Here is a 22,157-nt window from a genome sequence, read left to right as displayed (position 1 = left end):
GGGGTAAGCCATTTAGGACAGAAATTAGGAGGAATTTCTTCACCCAGAGAGTGGTGAACCTGTGGAATTCTCTACCACAGAAGGCAGTTGAGGCCAATTCATTAAATATATTCAAGAAGAAGTTGGATATATTTCTTAAGGCTAAAGGGATCAAGGGATATGGGGAGAAAGCAGGGACAGGGTACTGAATTTGGATGATCAACCATGGTCTCGTTGAATGGCAGAGCAGGCTCGGGGGGGGGGGGGGCGAATGGCCTACTCCTGCTCCTATCTTCTATGTTTCTATGTCTGCTGGGTTTCAACAGAATATTGTGTGTATTTCCTCTTCCTTTGGCTTAACTTACTTTCTATGTGATGAATTACATTTTTGGGGAATGGGGCTTGCAAACATGGAACTACAAGTTGTGTAAAGTTTAACCTTTTGAAAATTGCAATTCTTGTGTAACAATAATGCATTTTAGTGTTATATAACATCTGTCTAAATGTTTCTATAAATTACTGGTGCCTGTTATAAAATTGAGCAAAAGAATTGCACAGAGCCACAAAAGATTTCTTCATTCACAGTGTTATTTGGCAATTATGTTTTTAATTGTTAGTTTGCACGCACTTCTGTTACAAAAATACTATCACCTTTAAAAGATTAAAGGAACACAAGAAATGTACTTTTAAAGTTTTTGCAATAGGCCAGTTAAAGGGGTTAAAGTATACAGACATTGCTGTGTGAGTGCAGCATAATGGAATGATGAATAGTTTGATTTAGTTACAAACAAGTCATGCTTTACCCAGCATAATGAACCTTTTGGAAATGTTGACAGCTGTGGGAAGAGAGAGTTGCGTAATATAAATGAACAGTGCAGGGAACAGAGGAAATCAACAGAAGGCAAAGCGCAATAGATAGCATGTTACTCCTGCAGGGCAAATTGATGTTAGGTTGGGTTATCATGTGAAGGCGCCATAGCAGCATAACTTTTAATTGCTAAATGCATCATTTCCACAGATGAAAATATCTCTTAAATGACAACAACAACAACTTGTATTTATATAGCTCCTTTAATGTAATAAAACGTCCCAAGGCACTGCACAGGAATATTTTAAGACACAAAATTTGACACCGATCCACATAAGCATAAATTAGGGCAGGTGACCAAAAGATTGGTCAAAGAGGTAGGTTTTAAGGAGTGTCTTAAAGGAGGAAGGAGAGGTAGCGAGGCGGAGAGGTTTAGGCAGGGAATTCCAGAGCTTAGGGCCTAGGCAACAGAAGGCGCAGCCACCAAAGGTTGAGCGATTATAATCAGGGATGCTCAAGAGGGCAGAATTAGAGGAGCGCCGATATCTGGGGGGGCAGGGTGGGGGGGGGGGTTTGGGGTTGTGGGGCTGAAGGAGATTACAGAGATAGGAAGGGGCGAGGCCATGGAGGGATTTGAAAACAAGGATGAGAATTTTGAAATCGAGGCGCTGCTTAATGTAGGTCAGTGAGCACAAGGGTGATGGGCGAACTGGATTTGGTGCGAGTTAGGACACGGGCAGCCAAGTTTTGGATGACCTCAAGTTTACATAGGGTAGAATGTGGGAGGCCAGTCAGGAGTGCGTTGGAATAGTCAAGTCTAGAGGTAACAAAGGCATGGATGAGCGTTTCAGCAGCGGATGAGCTGAGGCAAGGGCGGAGACGGGCGATGTTATGGCGGTGGAAGTAGGCAGTCTTTGTTATGCTGCGGATATGTGGTCGGAAGCTCATTTCAGGATCAAATATGACACCAAGGTTGCGAACAGTGTGGTTCAGCCTCAGACAGATGTTAGGGAGAGGGATGGAGTCAGTGGCTAGGGAACGGAGTTTGTTGCGGGGACTAAAAACAATGGCTTCAGTTTTCCCAATATTTAATTGGAGAAAATTTTTCCTCATCCAGAACTGGATGTCGGACAAGCAGTCTGACAATTTAGAGTCCGTGGAGGGGTCGAGAGAAGAGGTAGTGAGGTAGAGCTGGGTGTCGTCAGCGTACATGTGGAAACTGACGCTGTGTTTTCGGATGATGTTGCCAAGGCGCAGCATGTAGATGAGAAATAGGAGGGGGTCAAGGATAGATCCCTGGGGGACACCAGAGGTAACGATGCGGGAGCGGGAAGAGAAGCCATTGCAGGTGATTCTCTGGTTATGATTAGATAGATAAGAATGGAACCAGGCGAGTGCAGTCCCACCCAGCTGGACGACGGTGGGGAGGCGTTGGTGAAGGATGGAGTGGTCAACCGTGTCAAAGGCTGCAGACATGTAAAGAAGGACGAGGGGGGATAGTTTACCTTTGTCACAGTCACAAAGGATGTCATTTGTGACTTTGATGAGAGCCATTTCGGTACTGTGGCAAGGGCGGAAACCTGATTGGAAGGATTCAAACATGGAATTGCGGGAAAGATGGGCACGGATTTGGGATGCAACAACACGTTCAAGGACTTTGGAGAGGAAAGGGAGGTTGGAGATGGGGCGGTAGTTTGCAAGGACGGAGGGATCAAGGTTTGGTTTTTTGAGGAGAGGGGTGATGATGGCAGATTTGAGGGAGAGGGGGACAGTACTTGAGCAGAGAGAATCGTTAACAATATCAGCTAATAAGGGAACCAGAAAAGGAAGTTGGGTGGTCAGCAGTTTGGTGGGAATAGGGTCGAGGGAGCAGGAGGTGGGTCTCATGGACAAGATGAGCGCAGAGAGGTCATGAGGGGAGATCGGAGAGAAACTGGAGAAAGATGTGAGTTCAGGGCTAGGGCAGGGGGGAACCTTAGAGGAAGTTTGGCCCAGTGGGCATGGGGAAGGAAGGGAAGTATCAGAGGCAGCTGAACAGATGGTCTCAATCTTAGAGACCAAGAAGTCCATGAGCTCCTCACATTTGTTATCAGAGGTGAGGGTGGAGGGGAGAGGGGTTTAAGAAGATGGTTAGCAGTAGAGAATAGGAGCCGGGGTTTATTTTTGCATTATAGTGAGCAATTTTGGCAGACAATATAGATGCAACACAATAATGCTAATATTGTTGCAAGTAATTTTCTGTCTAGTGTTCAGAGGAAAATCCAATTTAGCAGATTACCTTATTGGCTGAAAAACTGATGTAGACAGTCTGATTGTAGAATCAGTTAGTGCACCAAAATATTGTGCCATAGGATGGTAGAGCACACAATGTGCTTGAAATCTTGTACTTTGAAATCTTTCTGCGATGCACTTTCGACACGGACAGAAAGGAAAATTGATGGGACTTTTGCCCTAATTTCTGTTCACTTAATGTGTTTGTTACCTTGTAGCAGTCAATACAGATTCGCAGACATTTAGGAGCAGGTTATCTCCCTATTCTTGACCAAGAAGAACAGTGTGTGGCACAAGGTGGGCGGGGGAGAAAGAGGGGAAAAAATAACTTGAAGTTTGAAGCAAACTATTAAAAAAAAACTTGATATTTTAACAAACATTAGCTCAATCAAAGCATAGTTCCTATGCGAGTACAGCATGTGGTTTACAATTTAGCGGTTAGATGATGGATTTTGGAGATGGGAGTTTTTTTAGTGGAAATCTTTTCAAAACATTGATTTCTGAGAACTGAGATTAGTTCAGATGGATGAAATGAAGTGTTGCTTGAAGGAATGGAAACACTGCTGTGTCTTTGTCATAACCTCGTGCACTCTTGTGATTACTTTGATAAGTCTCTATTTATGTCAAAGTTCAGCACAAAAGAAAAACAGAATTAAATGAGTAGTGGACAGTGTTCCACAAAAATCAAAAAAACATAAGGGCACATTGAATGGAAACATTTTACTACAATTATTCATATGACCACAAGTCACAAGTTTTTGAATCGTTACAGACTAAATGAACTTTTGATACTGAATGTTCTTTGCAATTTTCCATTTATTTCTGTTGAAGTAATTTTCTTTATATTTGTAATACTGGTTGTTGAAACAAAATGAGGGAAACGTGTGCAGCTAATGATCTGGACAAGGAAGGTGCAGCACCTGTGGTGTCACTAAATGGTGAGCCACACATCCTCAATAATGGCCCGAGATACCATCATTCCATTTTTATTTTCCTTCCCTTCCCTGGCTGCTTCTGTTAGGAGCTGATTGTGTTGGGATTTCAGGCACAGACCTGGTTTTAACACATTTGTATTCCTATGCACTATGCTATGCTTACAAAATGTAAATTTTTATGCAGCCTGAGCACTGCAGTCCTCAAAGGATTTGTGTGGGGTGTTCAGTTAATTAGCTTGAAACATTAATGCTGTTAGCAGTAAGAGAGCTCACATGTCACACGTCTGTTTGGTGTACAGTGCAAAATCATTTGGAAAATTCTGCTAAATGATCACAGATGAGACAGATTTGTCAGCCTGTTTAAATGCAAGAGGAGCAGTCTGTGTCAGTTTAATTATTAGTCAGGTGTGAAAATATGACTTGAGGCACACCAGCTACTAGCAGAGATCACCAACACCATCAAATGTATTTAGATGAAGACATAATCAGAGTGTTTCAGTTATATAAATGTGAGTTGTGAGTCCGAATCTAAATATGTCAAAACTTAACAACTTAAAGAAATATCTAGTGTTGTATCAAGTAAGCAATGGGATAGTAGAGAGCAGCAACTGTTAATGTGACTTTGGACGATTAAAATCACGAGTCCCATCAAATTGGATTTATTGCAAGGGGTTTGGAGTATAAGAATAAGGAAGTCTTGCTGCAATTATATATGACTTTGGTGAGATCACATCTGGAGTACTGTGTACAGTTTTGACCACCTTATCTAAGAAGGATATACTCTCCTTAGAGGGGTACAACGAAGGTTCGCTGGATTGATTCTTGGGATGAGAGGGTCCTATTAGGAGAGACTAAGTAGAATGGGCCTATATTCTCTGGAATTTAGAAGAATGAGAGGTCATCTCATTTAAACGTATAAAATTCTGAGGGCTTGACAGGGTAGATGCTGAGAGGCTGTTTCCCCTGGCTGGAGAGCCTAGAACTAGGGATCACAGTTTCAGAATAAGGGGTCGTTCATTTAGGACTGAGATGAGGAAAAATTTCTTCACTCAGAGGGTGGTGAATCTTTGGAATTCTCTACCCCAGAGGGCCGTGGAGGCTCAGTCGATATGTATATTCAAGACCGAGATCGATAAATTTTGGGGCATTAAGGGAGTCATGGGATATGGGGATCAGACGGGAAAAGTAGAGTTGATCTAGAAGTACAGCCATGATCTTATTGAATGGCAGAGCAGGCTCAAGGGGCCATATGGCTTACTCCTGCTCCTATTTCTTATGTTCTTAAATGTCAAAGGTGTGAAAACATAGGAAACTATTGTGCAAGGTGTAATAAAATATTAAAATCATTTTTAATTACCAGTGAACGACCATACACTGTTGTCTTAAATTAATTTGACACATAAGCTTATTCTCACCTTTTAAGAGCTCTATTCATCTGAATTGTCCCTGTTATGACTGACATAAGCATTGTTCCCTATGACCTGCGCTTTGTTCTGCGTGGCCTGTTTCTTTTAATGCGCGGTTCCTTTAAATTTCTACACATGTGCAGTATTTACAGTGTAAAAGCTGGTGAGCGGCCTGCACAGGGCCTTTCAGATTACTGCGCGGCCATGCGCGCACGCACCTTAGCGGGAACATTGGACATAAGTTTCCTCCAGTGACTGTTCCTATGTAGAATATAATTGAAGAGGGAAATTCAACACATAGAACAGGGTTGCATTTTATCCAAGTTTTAATGCATACAACATGGTAATAAGATATCACGGAGACGCAACAGTGAATGTACACATTTCTCTTTGTAACATTGGGTATTATGTGGTAATTCATATGAATCCAGTTCCCCTTTAATGCAGCTAATGGATTATCAGTAGTGCACACTACAGGACAACAGAGTACAAGGTCATCTTCGAACACGGCGGTGGGTGGAAGCTGAAAAAGTGTTTGAGTTTGAAAAATATAGTTACCTAGGAATCCATTGGCAAAATCTATACATTGATCAAAGCTTGCTTTTAACTCCCTTGCTATCAAGGGCAATAGCCTGTAATGGTATTTGTTGTGTGGTTTAACTTTGTTCATAGTGATTATTTCCAGTAAAATTTGCACCATATTGAAAGGGCCAGACATAATTAATCTAAAATTTTATTCCTTTCCTTGACGCTTAAAAGGAATCACTCATAGAATTTTATGTCATACTTGATTCATTCAACAGATTTGCAGGTAATTTAGATGACATAAATCCAGAATTATAATTGCTGAAAATAAAACAAAATGGCTGGATGTTAATTGATATTAGATACAGTACATCTGTAGTGCTCTGAGAGGGTTACATTAAAATGTTTTTCAGAGCTATACCTGCGTAGGTCAGTTTAAAGAAAATCACCTAGCTGGTTTTAATTAATGGGATAAGAATAGAAAATGCTGGCAGGATGCCTGGTTTTTTGCTTTCAGAATCTGGCTAACCCACTATGCATTTCTGTATCTTTTTAAATTAAATTTTCCAGTATTTGCAGTTTTTCTTTTTAATCTATTAATTACCATCACTTGACAGGCCAAAGCAGATCCTACTGGATCCCTCCAAGTTGCCCTGTAACCAAGTTTCATCAAAGAAGAGAGCTTGGATTGAATAAAGATTGGTTCAAATTGAGTTTCCGTCTATGGAGTCAGATAATACAGTAGATTGAATCCCAGGTTCTTGTCTATCACAAGCAAACCTTAAGAATGAATCCCTGTCTCAACAGTCCTTCGAACTTAGATTTATTTAGGATTGGTGGTATAATAATACTTGTATTTATTTAGCTCTATCTAATTGAAATGTCTGCAAGCGCTTCACACAGTGAATTACTTTCAAAGTACAGTGACTGTTGATGTTGTCTCATTGGAGTTTTCTGGAGGGAGGTAAAGCTGGCAAGGAAGAAGTCCTTTCTGATGATGCTGTAGCAGACTTTCTGGCGAATTGATTAAGCGGCATTAACAACATCTACAGAGGTGTTTATATGCCTGAGCAGTTTTCATCACAGCCTCCTTCCTGACTGCTCTGACTGAATTCCTTTGGGGAGGATTTTTTTCTTACTGGGGGAGGGTTTTGAGTTCAGCATCCTGATTTTGATGATGATGACGACAGACATTTTAAACCGCCACCATGTAAACTTCAAAGTCGCATTGCATGCCTTCTGACATTGTATTGTCTGCACTAAGATGTTACTCCAAGAGATTTAAAATAGCTTAGTAGTGATTCAGTTGCATTTATAGCATGCTATTTGTCACTGGAACTTGATGGGGATTTATTAAAAGCAAGAAGAAATTGTGTGAAAAATTAATTTGCAACTTACGTGTAAACTTCTGATAAACTTTTAATTTAGAAACTTCCTTGCAGTTTCAATGTATCACAGTGAGTCTTCGTCTTTTATTAGCTATTTCCTTTGAAGTGAATTACATTTTTGTGCACTGCAACACAATGGGCCTCTGTTACATACAGCAAAACACTTGTTGTTAACTGTTCTAATAGAAAATCTGTTCTGATGAATGACCTTTGCTCCATTTAATAAGTTGTTAGAGGCTATAATGCATGCTTGAATGGGTGGAAGATTGCAACAGAGCACCGTCAAAGAAAACACACGGTGATAACAGAATGCGACAGTTGGCTTAAAGTCCTCTGTGCCTAAGAGCATTCACACATCTGTAGCGATTAGTGGATATACAGTATTGGGATAAATTACTTTCTTTAGGGACATGGATAAACCTGTTCTTTCTGGCAATGGTTTTGAGATTTTACTTTCCTATGGTGTGCCAGTCCGTGGTGATAATTATTCCACTGTGTCCTTTGCTGAAATAGGAGATCGACAGCGCAGAGTGCATTAATCTGCTTGAGCTCTTCAATTCCATCATGAAGCCTGCTAGAATGTTCTTATGAATATGAGTAGATCAAAATAAGTTGTAATATAATTATGCAGTGGAGCTCATTCAAGGAATGTAGATTTTTGCCATAGATTTAATGCTTGCCTGCCTGGCCAGTTAGATTACTTGTTTACAATAATCCATCTACTGATATCAGTTAGTTTATGGGTGAGTGAAACCTATGCGTCTGGCTGACAAATGGTTACTAATTCCCAGTAAAGTCCTTTGGACTGAACGGTTTCTGACAGCACATGTGATGGAGCAGAGTAAAATATAGCACCCTTCTCCGAATAAATTTCAGGTTCAGAAATATCAACACGAAACAGAACAAACGAGTTCACTTGAAGTTAAATGTAAAGACAGCTTGCATTGATCGAAACAGCAGGTTCTGTGCTGAAATAAGGGACTTCAAGTTACAAGTAATTAGTTATTTCTCACCTGCTGCTTTAGCTGTCTGTCCCCCTACTACTATATCTTTCACTGTCCTTATTAGTGACAGCTAACCAACCATTACAACATAGCTTTGCACAGTGTAGTACAATTTGGCTGAAAATAACTAGTTTCTAATCAGTTCCGCGCAATAAGATTAGGATGGGCTTGATTTAAAGTTGTAAACAAAATAGAGCACAGATACAAAATACTTGCATTCTGCAGTACATTAATTGAGAACCATTACTGGCAAAATACGAGGCATTAATATCAAAAAAAAACTGTGCATTTTATGTGTGAAAATGTTACCTAAACAATTGAAATCTCTATTTGTGATGCACATTACTTAAATATACTAAACTAAGGTGATTACTGTGTTTCAGACTTTGGATTCAGTAACATCTTTACCCCAGGACAATTGCTGAAAACATGGTGTGGGAGTCCACCGTACGCAGCTCCTGAGCTCTTTGAAGGAAAAGAGTATGATGGTCCCAAAGTAGATATTTGGGTGAGTTGCGGAGGCTCCTTTTATTTCTATTATTATTACATAAATGCCTCTGACAGTTTATATTTTACTGTTTGACACAATTGGCTTGTCCAAACTGGGATAGTATCTGTATGGTCAAACTAGCATTTTTTTTTTTAAGTTCACCGAATTTTGATCCCCATTTATCTAAATGCTGTATAGTTATTGCTGAACAACAACCAGCCTTGGGCAGTAAAAGAGCATTTATCAAATTATCTATTTAAATGAATGTTTCACCTTTGGCTGCACTAGAGCAGAAGCCACAAAATAAAGAACTGCTGCCATAAAATTATACTACATTCTCATGAAAGCCTTATAAAATGTAAGTTTTCGATTAGCCTTATGCGGACTGTGTCATACAACTTTGTAGCCTGTGCTTTTCCCCCCTCTACATATGTATGCATCATTTCAATGTTTGGCTATTGAAGGATAATAACGCCTTTCAAAATACACCAGGAGTAGAAGCGTTTCCCATTTTGTGTTGACAAATGAAGCTGATAATGTAAATTTTGAAGAAATTTATGTTATGCTCTTGAGTGTTGAGTTCAGAAACTTTCCCTGCTTTGTCCCAAGCCAATATATTTTTATACATTTAGAATGCAGTAAATAGAACAAATTATACATTTTTTGCGAGAAAGCAAAAATATTCAACCATAGATAATACGTTTTTGAACATAGATCAATATTTTTGCTGTATCTGCAAGTGTGCAGTACCTGAGAGAAAATTGTGTCAAACTATCAGTTTCTTACATAAACCGAGAAATATCAACACTCCTGTTGCTGTTTCTTTCTACGAGCACTTCTGTGAAAGATGTGAGACATGAAACCTATTCCATCCTCGTGTAGATGGAGATATTCAACCAGCTGAGTTGACAGCATAAGACTGATTAAAGAGCTGCTGAAGAGTCAGCAATTCCTTTGGCGTAATCGGACTAGAGTTTAGCAGCAGTGGAGGGGAGAGAGTAAGAAAAGGATAAGTAGTTAAATACAAAATGCGATTCACGGTAATATGATCCATTTCATTACCATGTACTGTTCCTTGCAGAGCTTGGGGGTGGTACTATACGTGTTGGTGTGTGGGGCCCTACCATTTGATGGCAGCACACTGCAGAACCTGCGGGCCAGGGTACTGAGTGGGAAATTCCGCATTCCATTCTTTATGTCTACAGGTAAGAACCATCATTTTACATAAAGCACTGAATAGAAAGGGAGACACTGAAACATTGATGAGGACTTCACATTTTAGGTGGCAAAGCTAGCCCTTAGTGTGTGGTTCAGAAATGATTGATTCTGTAATTTAATAAATGTAACTAGTTGAGAAAGCACCTGTTATGATCCAAGTGTTTTTCCATAATCCTCATCTATGGCTACAATACAGAAGCAACTTCTAGTTTATATTTTAGTATGTTTGTATTTATGTACGCGATTTATTACTGAATCACTTTGTAATTCCTGCAGCTGCTAGGAATAATGTAGGCTTTTCTGGTATGTCGGTCTTTTACAGTTTAAAACTGTGCGATTTTTCCCAGATAGTCCTTTCACTTGAGGGAAACGCCAATTATTAAGGAGCTAGTTTTGGTACCTCAGCAGATTACATAGGATTTTAAAAGTTGTTTTGATTTCTGAGCTAACTTTCGCTGTTCTACACATTTCTCTAATGGACACTAATTTATATGTAATTATTTTTGTGGGGGGTAAAAATCTGGAAAATTAGTTGAATCAAAGAACCCAAACAGTGCATGATTGTATTTGGAATGTGGACATCAGAGTTCTTTCATTAAGTGGCTTCTTTAATCTCATTAGCACTTTTATTTTGAAGTACTCATAACTCTCAGGATGGGAATTTTAATCATGCAATATCTCTGCTAATTATTTGTGAATTTAGAAAAGTTGCATTCCATTTCCAATACCAATTTGATTTGTACAGTAGACACCCAATGGTTTTTGTCTTCAACAAATGTTTGTGTTATTGAATCATTTCCATGTTCTATTCCAAATGTTTGCGTGTGGCATGAAATGGCATCTAAGCAGTGTCAGCTGTAGCTCAGTGGGTAGCACTCTTGCCTCTGAGTCAGAAGGCGGTGGGATCAAGTCCCACTTCAGGGACTTCAGCACTAAAATCTAGGCTGACACTCCAGTGCAGTACTGAGGGAGTGCTGCACTGTCGGAGGTGCCGTCTTTCAGATGAGACGTTAAACCGAGGCCCCGTCTGCTCTCTCAGGTGGATGTATAAGATCCCGTGGCACTATTTCGAAGAAGAGCAGGGTGTCCTGGCCAATATTTATCCCATAATCAACATCACTAAAACAGATTATCTGGTCATTATCACATTGCTGTTTGTGAGAGCTTTCTGGGTGCAAATTGGCTGCCGTGTTTCCTACATTACAATAGTGACTACACTTCAAAAGTACTTCATTGGCTGTAAAGCGCTTTGAGATATCCGGTGGTCGTGAAAGACGCTATATAAATGCAAGTCTTTCCTTTTCTTACTCTTTGTTGCAGCCCATGCATGCATTTTTTAAAAATTTGCACAACGTTGGTTTCCAAACCGAGAAACTGAGTTTGAATCCCAGCCACAACTACCCTGTCTTTGAGGAAAGTAAACAATTAATCTCGGCACATCTCCCAAGTAAACTAAGGCAGGGCCAGTCTGACTGCCTTCCCGAAGCACATCTTGCTTTCATTTTACCAAGGAATGGATTGCTAGCAGGTGCAGAGGAGATAATGGCCCCGATAATAACTGCGAGGTGGGGCGTGATTTAGTGTCCAGGAAGCCTGGAAGTACGGGTTTCCTGGAGGTTCCGAGTTAAATTTTTCACATCGGTTTCCAGATTGAGTGGCTGGCTGTTGGGCGGGTGGGCAGCCAGGGAGCGGAGTGGTGGTAAGTCGGACATGGGGGAGATAGGGGGAGTTGGACATCGGAGTGCAGGGGCAGGGGGGTAGTTGGACATCAGACATTTGTGGGGAGGGGGAGAGGCGGAGTTGGACATCAGACATTTGTGGGGGGGGAGGGTAGTTGAACATCAGACATCAGGAGCGGGGTGGGTGTTGGACATTGGCGGGAGGAAGGGGGAGTTGGACATCCGATTGGTGTTAAAATTAGGTTGAGGACAGCACTAGGCTTGGCTTTGGTGGCCCCTGTGACTAAGTTGCCTGCTGGCACTCATTATCTAAGCTCCCACATAGAGCATGACCACTTGGGCCAAAAACTAGAGGGTTCTGGTGCCTGTGGAACAATGCTCCACATGAGTCAGTGCCTTCAGAAGAGGATTAAAAGAGGAGGTTGCAAAGTGGCAGAAACACTCAGCACCATACAATTTTATTTATTTTTCAAATTATGAATATAATTTCTAGCAATGTTTTCCAATCATTTTTTGATAATGTTTACCTCTTGTTTTAGCATCTTGACAGTCGCTATGTTACATAAGATGTAAATGGTAAAATTGTGTAGGTTACATTTATAATGCCACTTAAAGTTGAGTGTCAAATTTTAGTATCACAAACACATCACTTATTATGTGATTTAGTAGCTTTTTCTGGACAATTAAAATGATACCTGCTTTTAAATGTCTCCATTTTCTTAAACAATTGTACAATTGCACAATTTGAAAATTTCTAGGACATTTTTAATGAGATGGAATGCATACAATCATTTAATTTAAACTGAAAATATTTACCAGTGTTGAATACTCTATAATCTATGGGGGAATTAATCCAACATTTAGTAAATTGGTCTAAATATACAGGCCATTGTTACTAATCTCCCAAGGCAATGTTTCCATTCTTTGTGGTTAACACCCTTATTATATCCAATTCCCTGTAGTCCAGCTGTCAGTAATGTTTAATTGGAAGCAGTAGAGTGTATGGCTTAATGGGTGTATTTGACACTGATTGGTACTGACAAAAATACAGTAATTGGAGTATTAGATGGTTCATCAAGTGGGAACTTTTATGTCAGGGCAGTTGACTAATTTTAGTTAAAAGCAGATTTTGCCTTTCTGGTCCCACAGTTTTCTACTAAAGTACCTGTACTCAGTTAATTTTGACATCTTTCTAATCCATTGTGTTGTCCCCTTAGGATTATAGAAACATTCTTGGTTTGCTTTGAGGCTTTTTCCTGAAAAACTTTCATAATAAGTACCTGTATTAACAATGACTTTACTTGTCAAACAAAATAATATTAGGAAAGGAATTCAAAATACAAGTAGAAATAGTGAAAAATGACCACTTACTGTGTTGTAGTTGCTGGAGAAAAATCATTGATGATTAAAATGGAGTGCAGTGGATTTTATAATTTACAGTCTGTATTGGTTGAGGTCCTCTGTCACACACCCTGTGACATTTTACATTATGCCACTTGCTATGATCATACTGTCAAAATGATCAGTGCTGAAAATGCCATATTCTAATTTCAAAAACAAAATCACTAATATTGCATGATTTTCTGATAATGTTTTACTCATGGTCAGTGCATTATATGGTGTGGTACGGAGTCATACAGGACAGAAAGTTTCTAGATTATTTTTTCAAGTCCCCAAATTTACTAAAATAATTCAAAGGTTGGCAGTTGGTCAATTACAGGTCTGATCTCGGGGTTCAACTAAAAGTAAAACAATTGGAACTTCAGTTTGATCCCCTCAATTGGACTATAGTTGCTGGTAATGCACTGACCATTTCAGTGTATATATCAACAAGGTTACTAAACTTTCCGTATCTTCTGACATTTTGAAAAATGCCTAAAGTACAGCAGAATTTACAAGATTTTTCTTGATCGCCAAGAAGTTTTATTTTTCAAGCAACAATTAGTGTTGTGTGTCTTTGGTAGATTAAAGTTTTCCTCTGGTGACATTTTACTGATAGGCATAACTGTTATTGACCTATTTCATTTCTATTCTTTGTTTGTAATGAACTAGCGATTTTAGAATTTGTGCCAATTTTAAGATGTGAATAATAAACAAGTCCAGTTAAAACTTACAAAGCCATTCATTATATACATTCAATACAATTATTTTTTTGTAATCATATGAGAAGAAAGGAACATGTCTATGGGTAGCATCATGCAAAGAAAATTCATCGGTCAATGTTTTTGCAAAGGAAATTACTTGTAGTTAGAGAAATCTAGGTCAGTGCAGCATGGGTCAGTAATAGCATTAGACTTTTCATTGATCTGAACATAAATTTATTTCTCTGCTTAGAATCGAATTCCAGATTCCCAGCATGTAGTTCCCATTTTCCTTCATCTAAATATGTTTCTCTGCTTCAGTGATTAAACAGTTGGCTCACACCTCCGCAGTTGGTTCTTGCTGTCAATTTATGCTGGTGGTTGGAGCAACTCCCTGCTGACTGACCCAAGCCTGCATTGTTAATGCAGTGGGTAATACTCAAATTGCTGTGATTGCCGTTACTGCAGAGAAGCGTTCTGACAGTTTTGATTTTAATCACGGTGTAGATTACTACTCCTATATAATGGCAATTGGATGGGAGCTTCTTGACAATGACTCTCTCACCTATTCACTCCAACTTTTTGTGTTCCTATTTACAAATATTGTTGTGACTGTTGTAAATGGAGCCAGTGGGGTCCACAAGACCATCATATTTCTGTCAGTCTGTCATCAGATTTCTATATTTGTTGACTTGTTAGCATGTTAGTTCTGTTATATACTAATACAAATTGTTCTGCAATGATAGCAGTAGTTTTCTTTTGGGTATCTGACACTATCTTTTGGAAGTTAGAATAGGGGCTCCTCGAGAGTGTGTTAACATTTTCAGGGGTTCTGCACAGAAATAAAAAATGAAAACACTGGCTATAAATACATTTGGCAAGTTATCATTTGATAACATTTTACATAGAATTACATAGAAATTCATGGAGTCGTATTAAGAACTGTTTTCCTGTACTGACACACACAATCCTACAAATGGCCTAGCCTGCAATCTTTGGTGAATGGTAATTCAAGTATTTATTTTTGAGGAAGAAAAATGTGGGAGCGCAACCATACTCTATGGCACACTTAAAAAAATTTAAACCATTGTATTTGGATCGTGGTGATATTGTGATTCATCCATCACTTAATGCAAATACAGTATATTTTATGGTGAGATCAGACAACAGTAGCTTTATTAATCCTGTGTAAAAGTTGAATAAGTGATGTGCGTCGTCTTTTGTGTGTGCTTTAGAAAGAAACTTTATGTAATCTTTTTTGTTATGTGTGACACTGCACATACACTACAACTGAAATGTTGGTGAAAAGCAGTTTGAAATTCCCTCCACTTGGCTCCGCAGTCAGTTTGGGCTGTGACTCTGGCTTTATACTACAACTTCTTAGCATTGGTACAACATGAAACTGCGTCACACCAATGCTACAACTATGTTGTTGATGAAGCCTTAATGCAACCTGGTTTTGTAAATTAGAAAGCATTGAGCTGTTTGTGAATTGTGATTGCTACTGAATATAGTTTAACACCACTGATGTATCTTTATCAATTCTTTTCCAAACAGAATATTTTGATGAATTTTCAAATCGGCATTTAGCATTCTGTTTTTTTTCTTTGGCTGTCTAACAAAAATCAAAGTCTCAGTGGTCTTGGGCTTTGATGACATACTGGCTGGATGGGCTTGCTGCTTACACTGAACAGGTGGCTCAGAGCAGGCGTGTTTTTTTTGCCGGTTATTGGCTCGTTAGTTATAAAATATATTTTGCTGGTAGTAGTATTGCTTTACCATCTGAAAAATGAGCAATGCTACCAGTAGCAAAGTGCAGGTAAAGTGGTCAACCTTCATTTTGTTTTAGAAATCTACCTGATTACCACAAAACATATGACTGGACTCCTGTTTTGAAGTTTAAAAAAAATATTGTAGTGATGAAGAGCCAAGTGTCCTACTGATTCCTTAATAGTAACATTGAAAGAAAAATTCACTGGCTTTGAGATTAGCAGATCTCTGCACTTGTGTTATGTTCTGGATTTTAACACCGAGCAGACCTGTCAGTACAACCCGAGGCTTGCACTGCTCTCAATTGCTACTTGCAGTATAATTGCAGCTTTTATTTCAATGTCCATTGTGGAGCATGTTGCTCTTGATATACCCTGTATCCAGTAACCTCTGTAAGACTATGAAACATTCCGCTCTAACCAAAGAATTCAAAATCACAAAATACAAGTCTCTTCAACAAAGGCATGTAACAGTATTTTCACTTTATAAAACTGATGTTAAGTATTCTTGCATGTTCATTTGCAATACTAGTACAGGAAACTCTTTGGTATCCGGCACCGACGGGACCGGCGTATTGCCGGTTTATCAAAATTTCCGGATGACGGAGAGGGTTATCTACCGAGGCTATTTTTAACAAATAAAAAATAAAAAAAATCAAGAAATGTGCAGTATAGAGTAATTGGGTACTCACCTACAGAATGTTGTGTTAAATGGATGGTGGAAGATGCTTGATTAAGTACAGTACTGCCAGTTGAGGGTAATCCATAACTCTTTAATTACTTAACAGTAAAACAAAACTTTTAAACGATTGTACAGTACAGTATAAATTACTGTGGTTGACTGTACACTTATTCCAAGTCAACTGGTTCATCAGGAATATCCATGTCAGCTGGGTCATCAGGATCATGCACTTCAACAGATTCTTCAGGCACTTCCACTGCTTCAACTCTTTTAGAAGCTTTCTTAAACATGTCCTGGCTGTCTGCTTGCTTAGTGGACTCTTGCCTTCTTTGTAGAAAGGTGGAATGCAGAATATGGAGGTGCATAACTTCTTGGGCAGAATAGCAAGAATGGCTTTCAGCAAATTTGAGTAATGAAGCAAAATCTTCTGCAGCTTTAGCCCAAGAAATCATCTTCTCTTCAGCAATCTCATCGTCTTCATTTTCCATCACACTTTCCTTTTCTTTCTTTGGATTCAAAACATTCTCCATTATTTCATCATCACTTAGCAAATGCACAACAGCAACTTCTCTATCTGCATCAACCCACTGCTCAATATCACTTTCACTGAGGTGACGTAGAGGGTTTGCTGGGCCTACATTTTTCACCATGCCAGCCATTTCCATTACTGCAGTCCTCTTGGGACGAACATTGAACCCATGAAATTCCTCCTCTGAAGAAGAACCTTCAGCAAACAGTACAGAAGGCCACAATTTGCGCCAGGCTTGTCTCAAAGTGTGACCTTTCACCAAGTTCCAGGAACATGCAACATTAAAGATGGCGGCCTAGAAATTCAGTTGCGTTCGCCAGCCGTTAACGCCATAAGAGGGGTATATTTCCAGCGCTAGGCACTTAGCGCCCGGGCGCAGACCGATCTGCGCCTACGCCCAAATTCAGTTGACATTTAGCGCCGGCGCAAAGTGTTTGCGCCCGCTCAGCTGCGCGCGCAGCTTATGACGTCATTTCGTCGTGCAACGCTGTTTGTGCGCCCCAAACCGGAAATTCAGTGGCGCCCGCCCAATGTGGGCGTGGCGCTGTTAAGAACTGTGAAGTGGAACACAACAGAGGCCCTGTGGGCCTCGGGGAGCGCTAATTAAAGGGTACTTACACTGACCTATAAAGCCCAGCCATTTTGCTGCAATGACTTTACTGCTTTGGATTTCTGGACAGAGACCAAGGGACAGAGCTTACTGATTTGGGACAACATAGGAGAGGTATTTTTGGCTTCTGGCCAGAGCTTTGACATTTGAATCATTGTGATTTCACTGTTTGCAACTTTATTATGGGGGCTGTATGGGGGTGCAACCCTCAGTTGCAGCATTATGTGCGAAGGGCTCGCAGACGCTGTGAGAGAGGGCCAGCCATGCCTAGACGCAGAGGGGCCATCAGGCGTCGGCAACGTAGGCCTTACCCACTCAGGGAATACCGGCAGCAGGTGTCCTATCTCACCATGACTGCGGCGCATTGTGTTAAGAGGCTGCGCTTCAGAAGGGAGGTGGTTGCAGAGATCTGCCAGCTGCTTCACAGAGATCTGCGTCCACAGCTGATGTGCAGGACGTCTCTCTCGGTGGAAGTGAAGGTCACGGTGGCTCTGAACTTTTATGCAAGCGGCTCCTTCCAAGCCGCTGCTGGGGACATAGCGAACATCTCCCAGTTCGCTGCGCATCGCTGCATCCGGCAGGTCACCGATGCACTTTTCGCGAGGAGACACCAATTCATTTCCTTCCCCATGACCCTACAGAGGCAGGAGCAGCGTGCAGTCGGATTTGGCAGGATCGCGGGCTTCCCCATGGTGCAGGGCGCCATTGACTGCACGCATGTGGCTATGCGGGCACCTATCGACAATGCCGAGGATTACCGCAACCGGAAGGGCTACCATTCCCTCAATGTACAGCTGGTGTGTGACCACAGGCAGCGCATCCTAGCTGTCAATGCCCGCTTTCCAGGAAGCAGCCACGATGCATTTATCCTGCGCCAGACTACTGTGGCTGACATGTTCGAGGCACAGCCTCCACCAAGGGGATGGCTTATCGGGGACAAGGGCTACCCTTTGTGTACATGGCTCATGACCCCGCTCCGCGCGCCCAGGACCCCAGCGGAGGAGGCATACAACGAAAGCCATCAAGCCACAAGGAACATCATAGAGCAAACGATAGGCGTCCTCAAGCAACGGTTCCGCTGCCTGGATCGTTCCGGCGGATCTCTACAGTATTCGCCGGATAGAGTCTCCCAGTTCGTCGTCGTGTGCTGCATGCTGCACAACCTGGCTATCCGCAGGACTCAGGCACTGCCACCTGACATTGCACCACCACCTCAGGAGGACGAGCAGGAGGACCATGAGGAGGAGGAGGAGGAGGAGGAGGACCAGCCCAGGAGGGAGCCACAAGGTCCAAGGGCCGTCCGCCGGCGGCTTATTGAACGACACTTCTAGGCCCCCTGTCAGGGAATGGCCTGTGGCAATGAACGCACCTGAAGGCAGCCGCTCCGCAAGCCCTCAGCCGGTTAACGCAACAACTACTTGAAACATGACACCTGGACATGCTGAATAAATAAAAAGCTTTATTTCACAAACTCAGGGCCCTTCCCACATGAAACAGAAAAACAGACAAGACCCCCAAAAAACAGTCAAAAACATCTGTCACTCCCAAAACCTGGGGAGGACTAACAAAACTTGCCCATCCAAATGGCCTTCATCATCGGCCTTACAAAAATAAGCCCCCCCTCCACAACACAAACACCCCCATAAAAACAAAAAATGCCTTGATCTTCGGCCTTACCAAAATAATCCCCCCCCCAGAACACAAGCCCCCCCATATAAAAAAAAACCGCTATCACCACACTCTACTGGGTGTGCCGAGAGGGCGAGTCCTTAGACAGGCTTCTCCGGCCCCTGCCCGACCTGCTGCTCCGCCTCAACCTGGGCCCTGTGGCTGTGGCAAGGCTGGGGGAAGGCTCATGAGGGCGACAATGCGTGTCGGCAGATGCCCTTGGGGGTCGGCCTAGATGAGGCCCGGCCCGGGAGGGGCCGGCTGGTGACTGCTGTGGCTGGCCAGCATCAGTCTCAGCAGCAGCTCATCGCACCTTGGCTGGGGGAGTGGCAGTGTCGGCTGCACCAATGGGGGCAAGCTGGCTGATGGCAGGCGCGCGCTGTTCGCCAGAGACACTGGCACTCGGCCGGGCTGGCAGTGCAGCAAGCGCAGCAAGCTGGTGGAGGCCAGACCGCTGTGCTGCAGCAGGGCGGCGGGTGCCTTGGCGATGCTTCCGCGCCACAGCGAGTGTGGCAGAAGTGAGTGCCCGAACTGCCCTGGTATGTGCCCGCATCAGCTCTGCCAGTGTCTGGACGGCACCACTCATGTACTCGCGACTCACGTCCTGCGCTGCCGCGAGTTGCTGGACACCCCTGTCGTGCGCTGCCCCGAGTTGTTCGACCCCCCTGGCCTGTGATTTGCCGAAAGCTACCACACTATGAGCCAGGGACTCAATGGCCTGAGGCATCTGTTGCACAACCCCCATGAACTCCTGGTGGCGCCGCTCCGACGCCGCCGACATCTCATCGAGGAGGCGCACCTCCTGGGCGAGGACCGTCTCCGGACTGGAGGGCGGACTCTCCATCTGGGGAGAAGGTCGCCGTGCTGCCCGACCCTTCCCGCGTGCATCAACACCACTGGGCCCAGGAACTGCCCTCCCCTGCAACACTTCCCCCTGGCTCTCCTGCAGGCCAGACGTCTCCCCTCCATTGCCATCCCCTGGCGCGGATGAGGGTTCCCCCGATGTGCCGCCTTCCTCCTGGTCCTCGTCGTCCTCCTCCTCCAAGGGCCTGGCACTCTGAGCTTGAGGGACCACCTCCTCCTCACCAGCTGAAAGCAGGAAGGCACAAGAGTAGCTTTAGAGTGAGGACAGGGCGTCAGCGAGGGAGGCCTGAGTGGTGGCATTATGCGCATTTGTCGGACAGTGGGAAAGGATGTAGATCTGAAGCGCAAGGGCAACGAGAGAGGTCCAACCGGTCATGTCCTTACCAGTGGGTCCCAGTACAGGGTCCGCATCTCCGATGGCAACAGGGCCAGTCACCCGGCCACGCATGAGTCGAGCCACGCTCTCCTCCAGCTCACTGAGCGCCTGGTACTCTGGACGGCCTCCACCGGTGACAGACTGGCTCCTCAAATTCCGCGCCAGCTTGGCCTGCAAGAGAAAGGACGGCCTGTAAGTACAGTGTGGTGCCCTGTTGCTGTGTGCACTGCCTCCCATGGTGGAATAGCTTGGCCAGTGTGGTGCCCTGTTGCTGTGTGCACTGCCTCCCATGGTGGAATAGCTTGGCCAGTGTGGTGCCCTGCTGCTGTGTGCACTGCCTCCCATGGTCGAATAGCTTGGCCAGTGTGGTGCCCTGTTGCTGTGTGCACTGCCTCCCATGGTGGAATAGCTTGGCCAGTGTGGTGCCCTGCTGCTGTGTTCACTGCCTCCCATGGTCGAATAGCTTGGCCAGTGTGGTGCCCTGTTGCTGTGTGCACTGCCTCCCATGGTCGAATAGCTTGGCCAGTGTGTTAAGTGCAGAAAGTGCTATTGATGATCATGCCAGTGCCATAGCTGCGGGAGGAGGGCTGCCCATTAGGCCTTTGAGGTCCCTTTGCCCATAATATGAGGTGCACATGCAAGGATGAGGAGGACACTGGAAAGGGTACTCACCTTCACCAACCGAGTGAGGTCGTTGTACTTCTTCCGGCATTGGTCCGCACTCCTGGGGACATCGCAGGTGGATGACACCCTGCGGGCGATTTTCTTCCAGGCTTTCCTGTACTGCCTCCTGGGAGCCTTCTTGCCACTGTCTGGGCACAAGATCTCTCTTTTGTTTTCCACACCATCAACCAGCACCCTCAGAGCATGCTCTGAGAAGCGCTGCGCTCGTTCACGGGCCCTCTCCATGGCTTCAGGCGCTATTTTGGCCCACCAGCAGTGTTGAGGCCTAGCTGCAGGGCTCCACTATGCAGGGCGTGGCAGCAGTCAAAGTCGACCCTTCCCCCTTTAAGAGCTGGCCGGCGTCAGGGTGTCTGCTGTCAATCAAAACATGCCCGCACCTGCGCTGCGCCCGGCCTCGGCGTTATCAGGCCGCATCTCCGGCTTAGCGCCTGAAGATAGCATTGCAACGCCAGTTTCAGCGCTCGCCCAAACTCTTGGCCAAATCTACTGAATTTCGGCGAAGTGGCCTACACTTTCCGGCGGGCGCTAACTTTAGCGAACGCCCGACTTTAGCGCCCCAAAAGTGTCCAGACTGAATTTCTAGGCCGGCATCTTTAAGATTGTATTCCTTCTGAAATGCGTGAATATTGTCATCTTGGCTTATCAGTTTACGTAGGAAGTCTTTCTTGTAACGACACTTGAGATTTTGGATAATGCCCTGGTCCATGGGTTGTATGAGAGAAGTTACATTTGGTGGCAAATAAATGGTGAAAATATTTCCCAAAACCAACTCGGATTCATGCGGATGGGCTCTACAATTATCAAGCAATAAAATGCATTTGCTATCTTCAGGTTTCCCTATTCTACGGAAATGTTCCCTCACAGATGGAACAAAAATATGATGGAACCAATTTGAAAAGATTTCCTTATCCATCCAAGCATTTCTTTGAGCTTTGTACTCAACAGGTAAGTGCCTCACATTTTTAAATGCACGGGGATTTTTATACTTCCCAGTGACAAGAAGTTTAACTCGGTGTGATCCAGCAGCGTTCGCACATGTTAGCACGGTTACACGATCTTTATTTTTCTTGTAACCTGAAGCATTAGCCACACTAGCCCCAGCAAGCGTTGATTCTGGCAAAAACCTCCAAAATAAGCCAGTTTCATCGGCATTGTATAGCTGTGCTGGCGACAAATCATGTTGCTGCACAA

The 22,157-nt window shown here is 43.2% G+C and overlaps 1 protein-coding gene across 4 annotated transcripts in view; it reads left to right on the top strand.

Annotated features, from left to right (window-relative positions):
• sik3 (SIK family kinase 3) overlaps positions 1 to 22,157 on the top strand; it is a 349,943-nt gene that overhangs the window by 246,799 nt on the left and 80,987 nt on the right. For all 4 annotated transcript variants that reach the window (XM_085967854.1, XM_085967856.1, XM_085967853.1 and 1 more), the window contains 2 exons: positions 8,700 to 8,824; positions 9,888 to 10,011. In XM_085967854.1, coding sequence (XP_085823980.1) covers positions 8,700 to 8,824; positions 9,888 to 10,011 — 249 coding nt within the window. The remainder of the gene's footprint in view (positions 1 to 8,699; positions 8,825 to 9,887; positions 10,012 to 22,157) is intronic.

The sequence above is a fragment of the Somniosus microcephalus genome, chromosome 26 (genome assembly GCF_052327205.1).
Source record: "Somniosus microcephalus isolate GS21.2 chromosome 26, FLI_Smic_1.0, whole genome shotgun sequence".
NCBI classification, from domain to species: Eukaryota; Metazoa; Chordata; class Chondrichthyes; order Squaliformes; family Somniosidae; genus Somniosus; species Somniosus microcephalus.
This window is presented reverse-complemented; position numbering and strand designations above follow the sequence as displayed.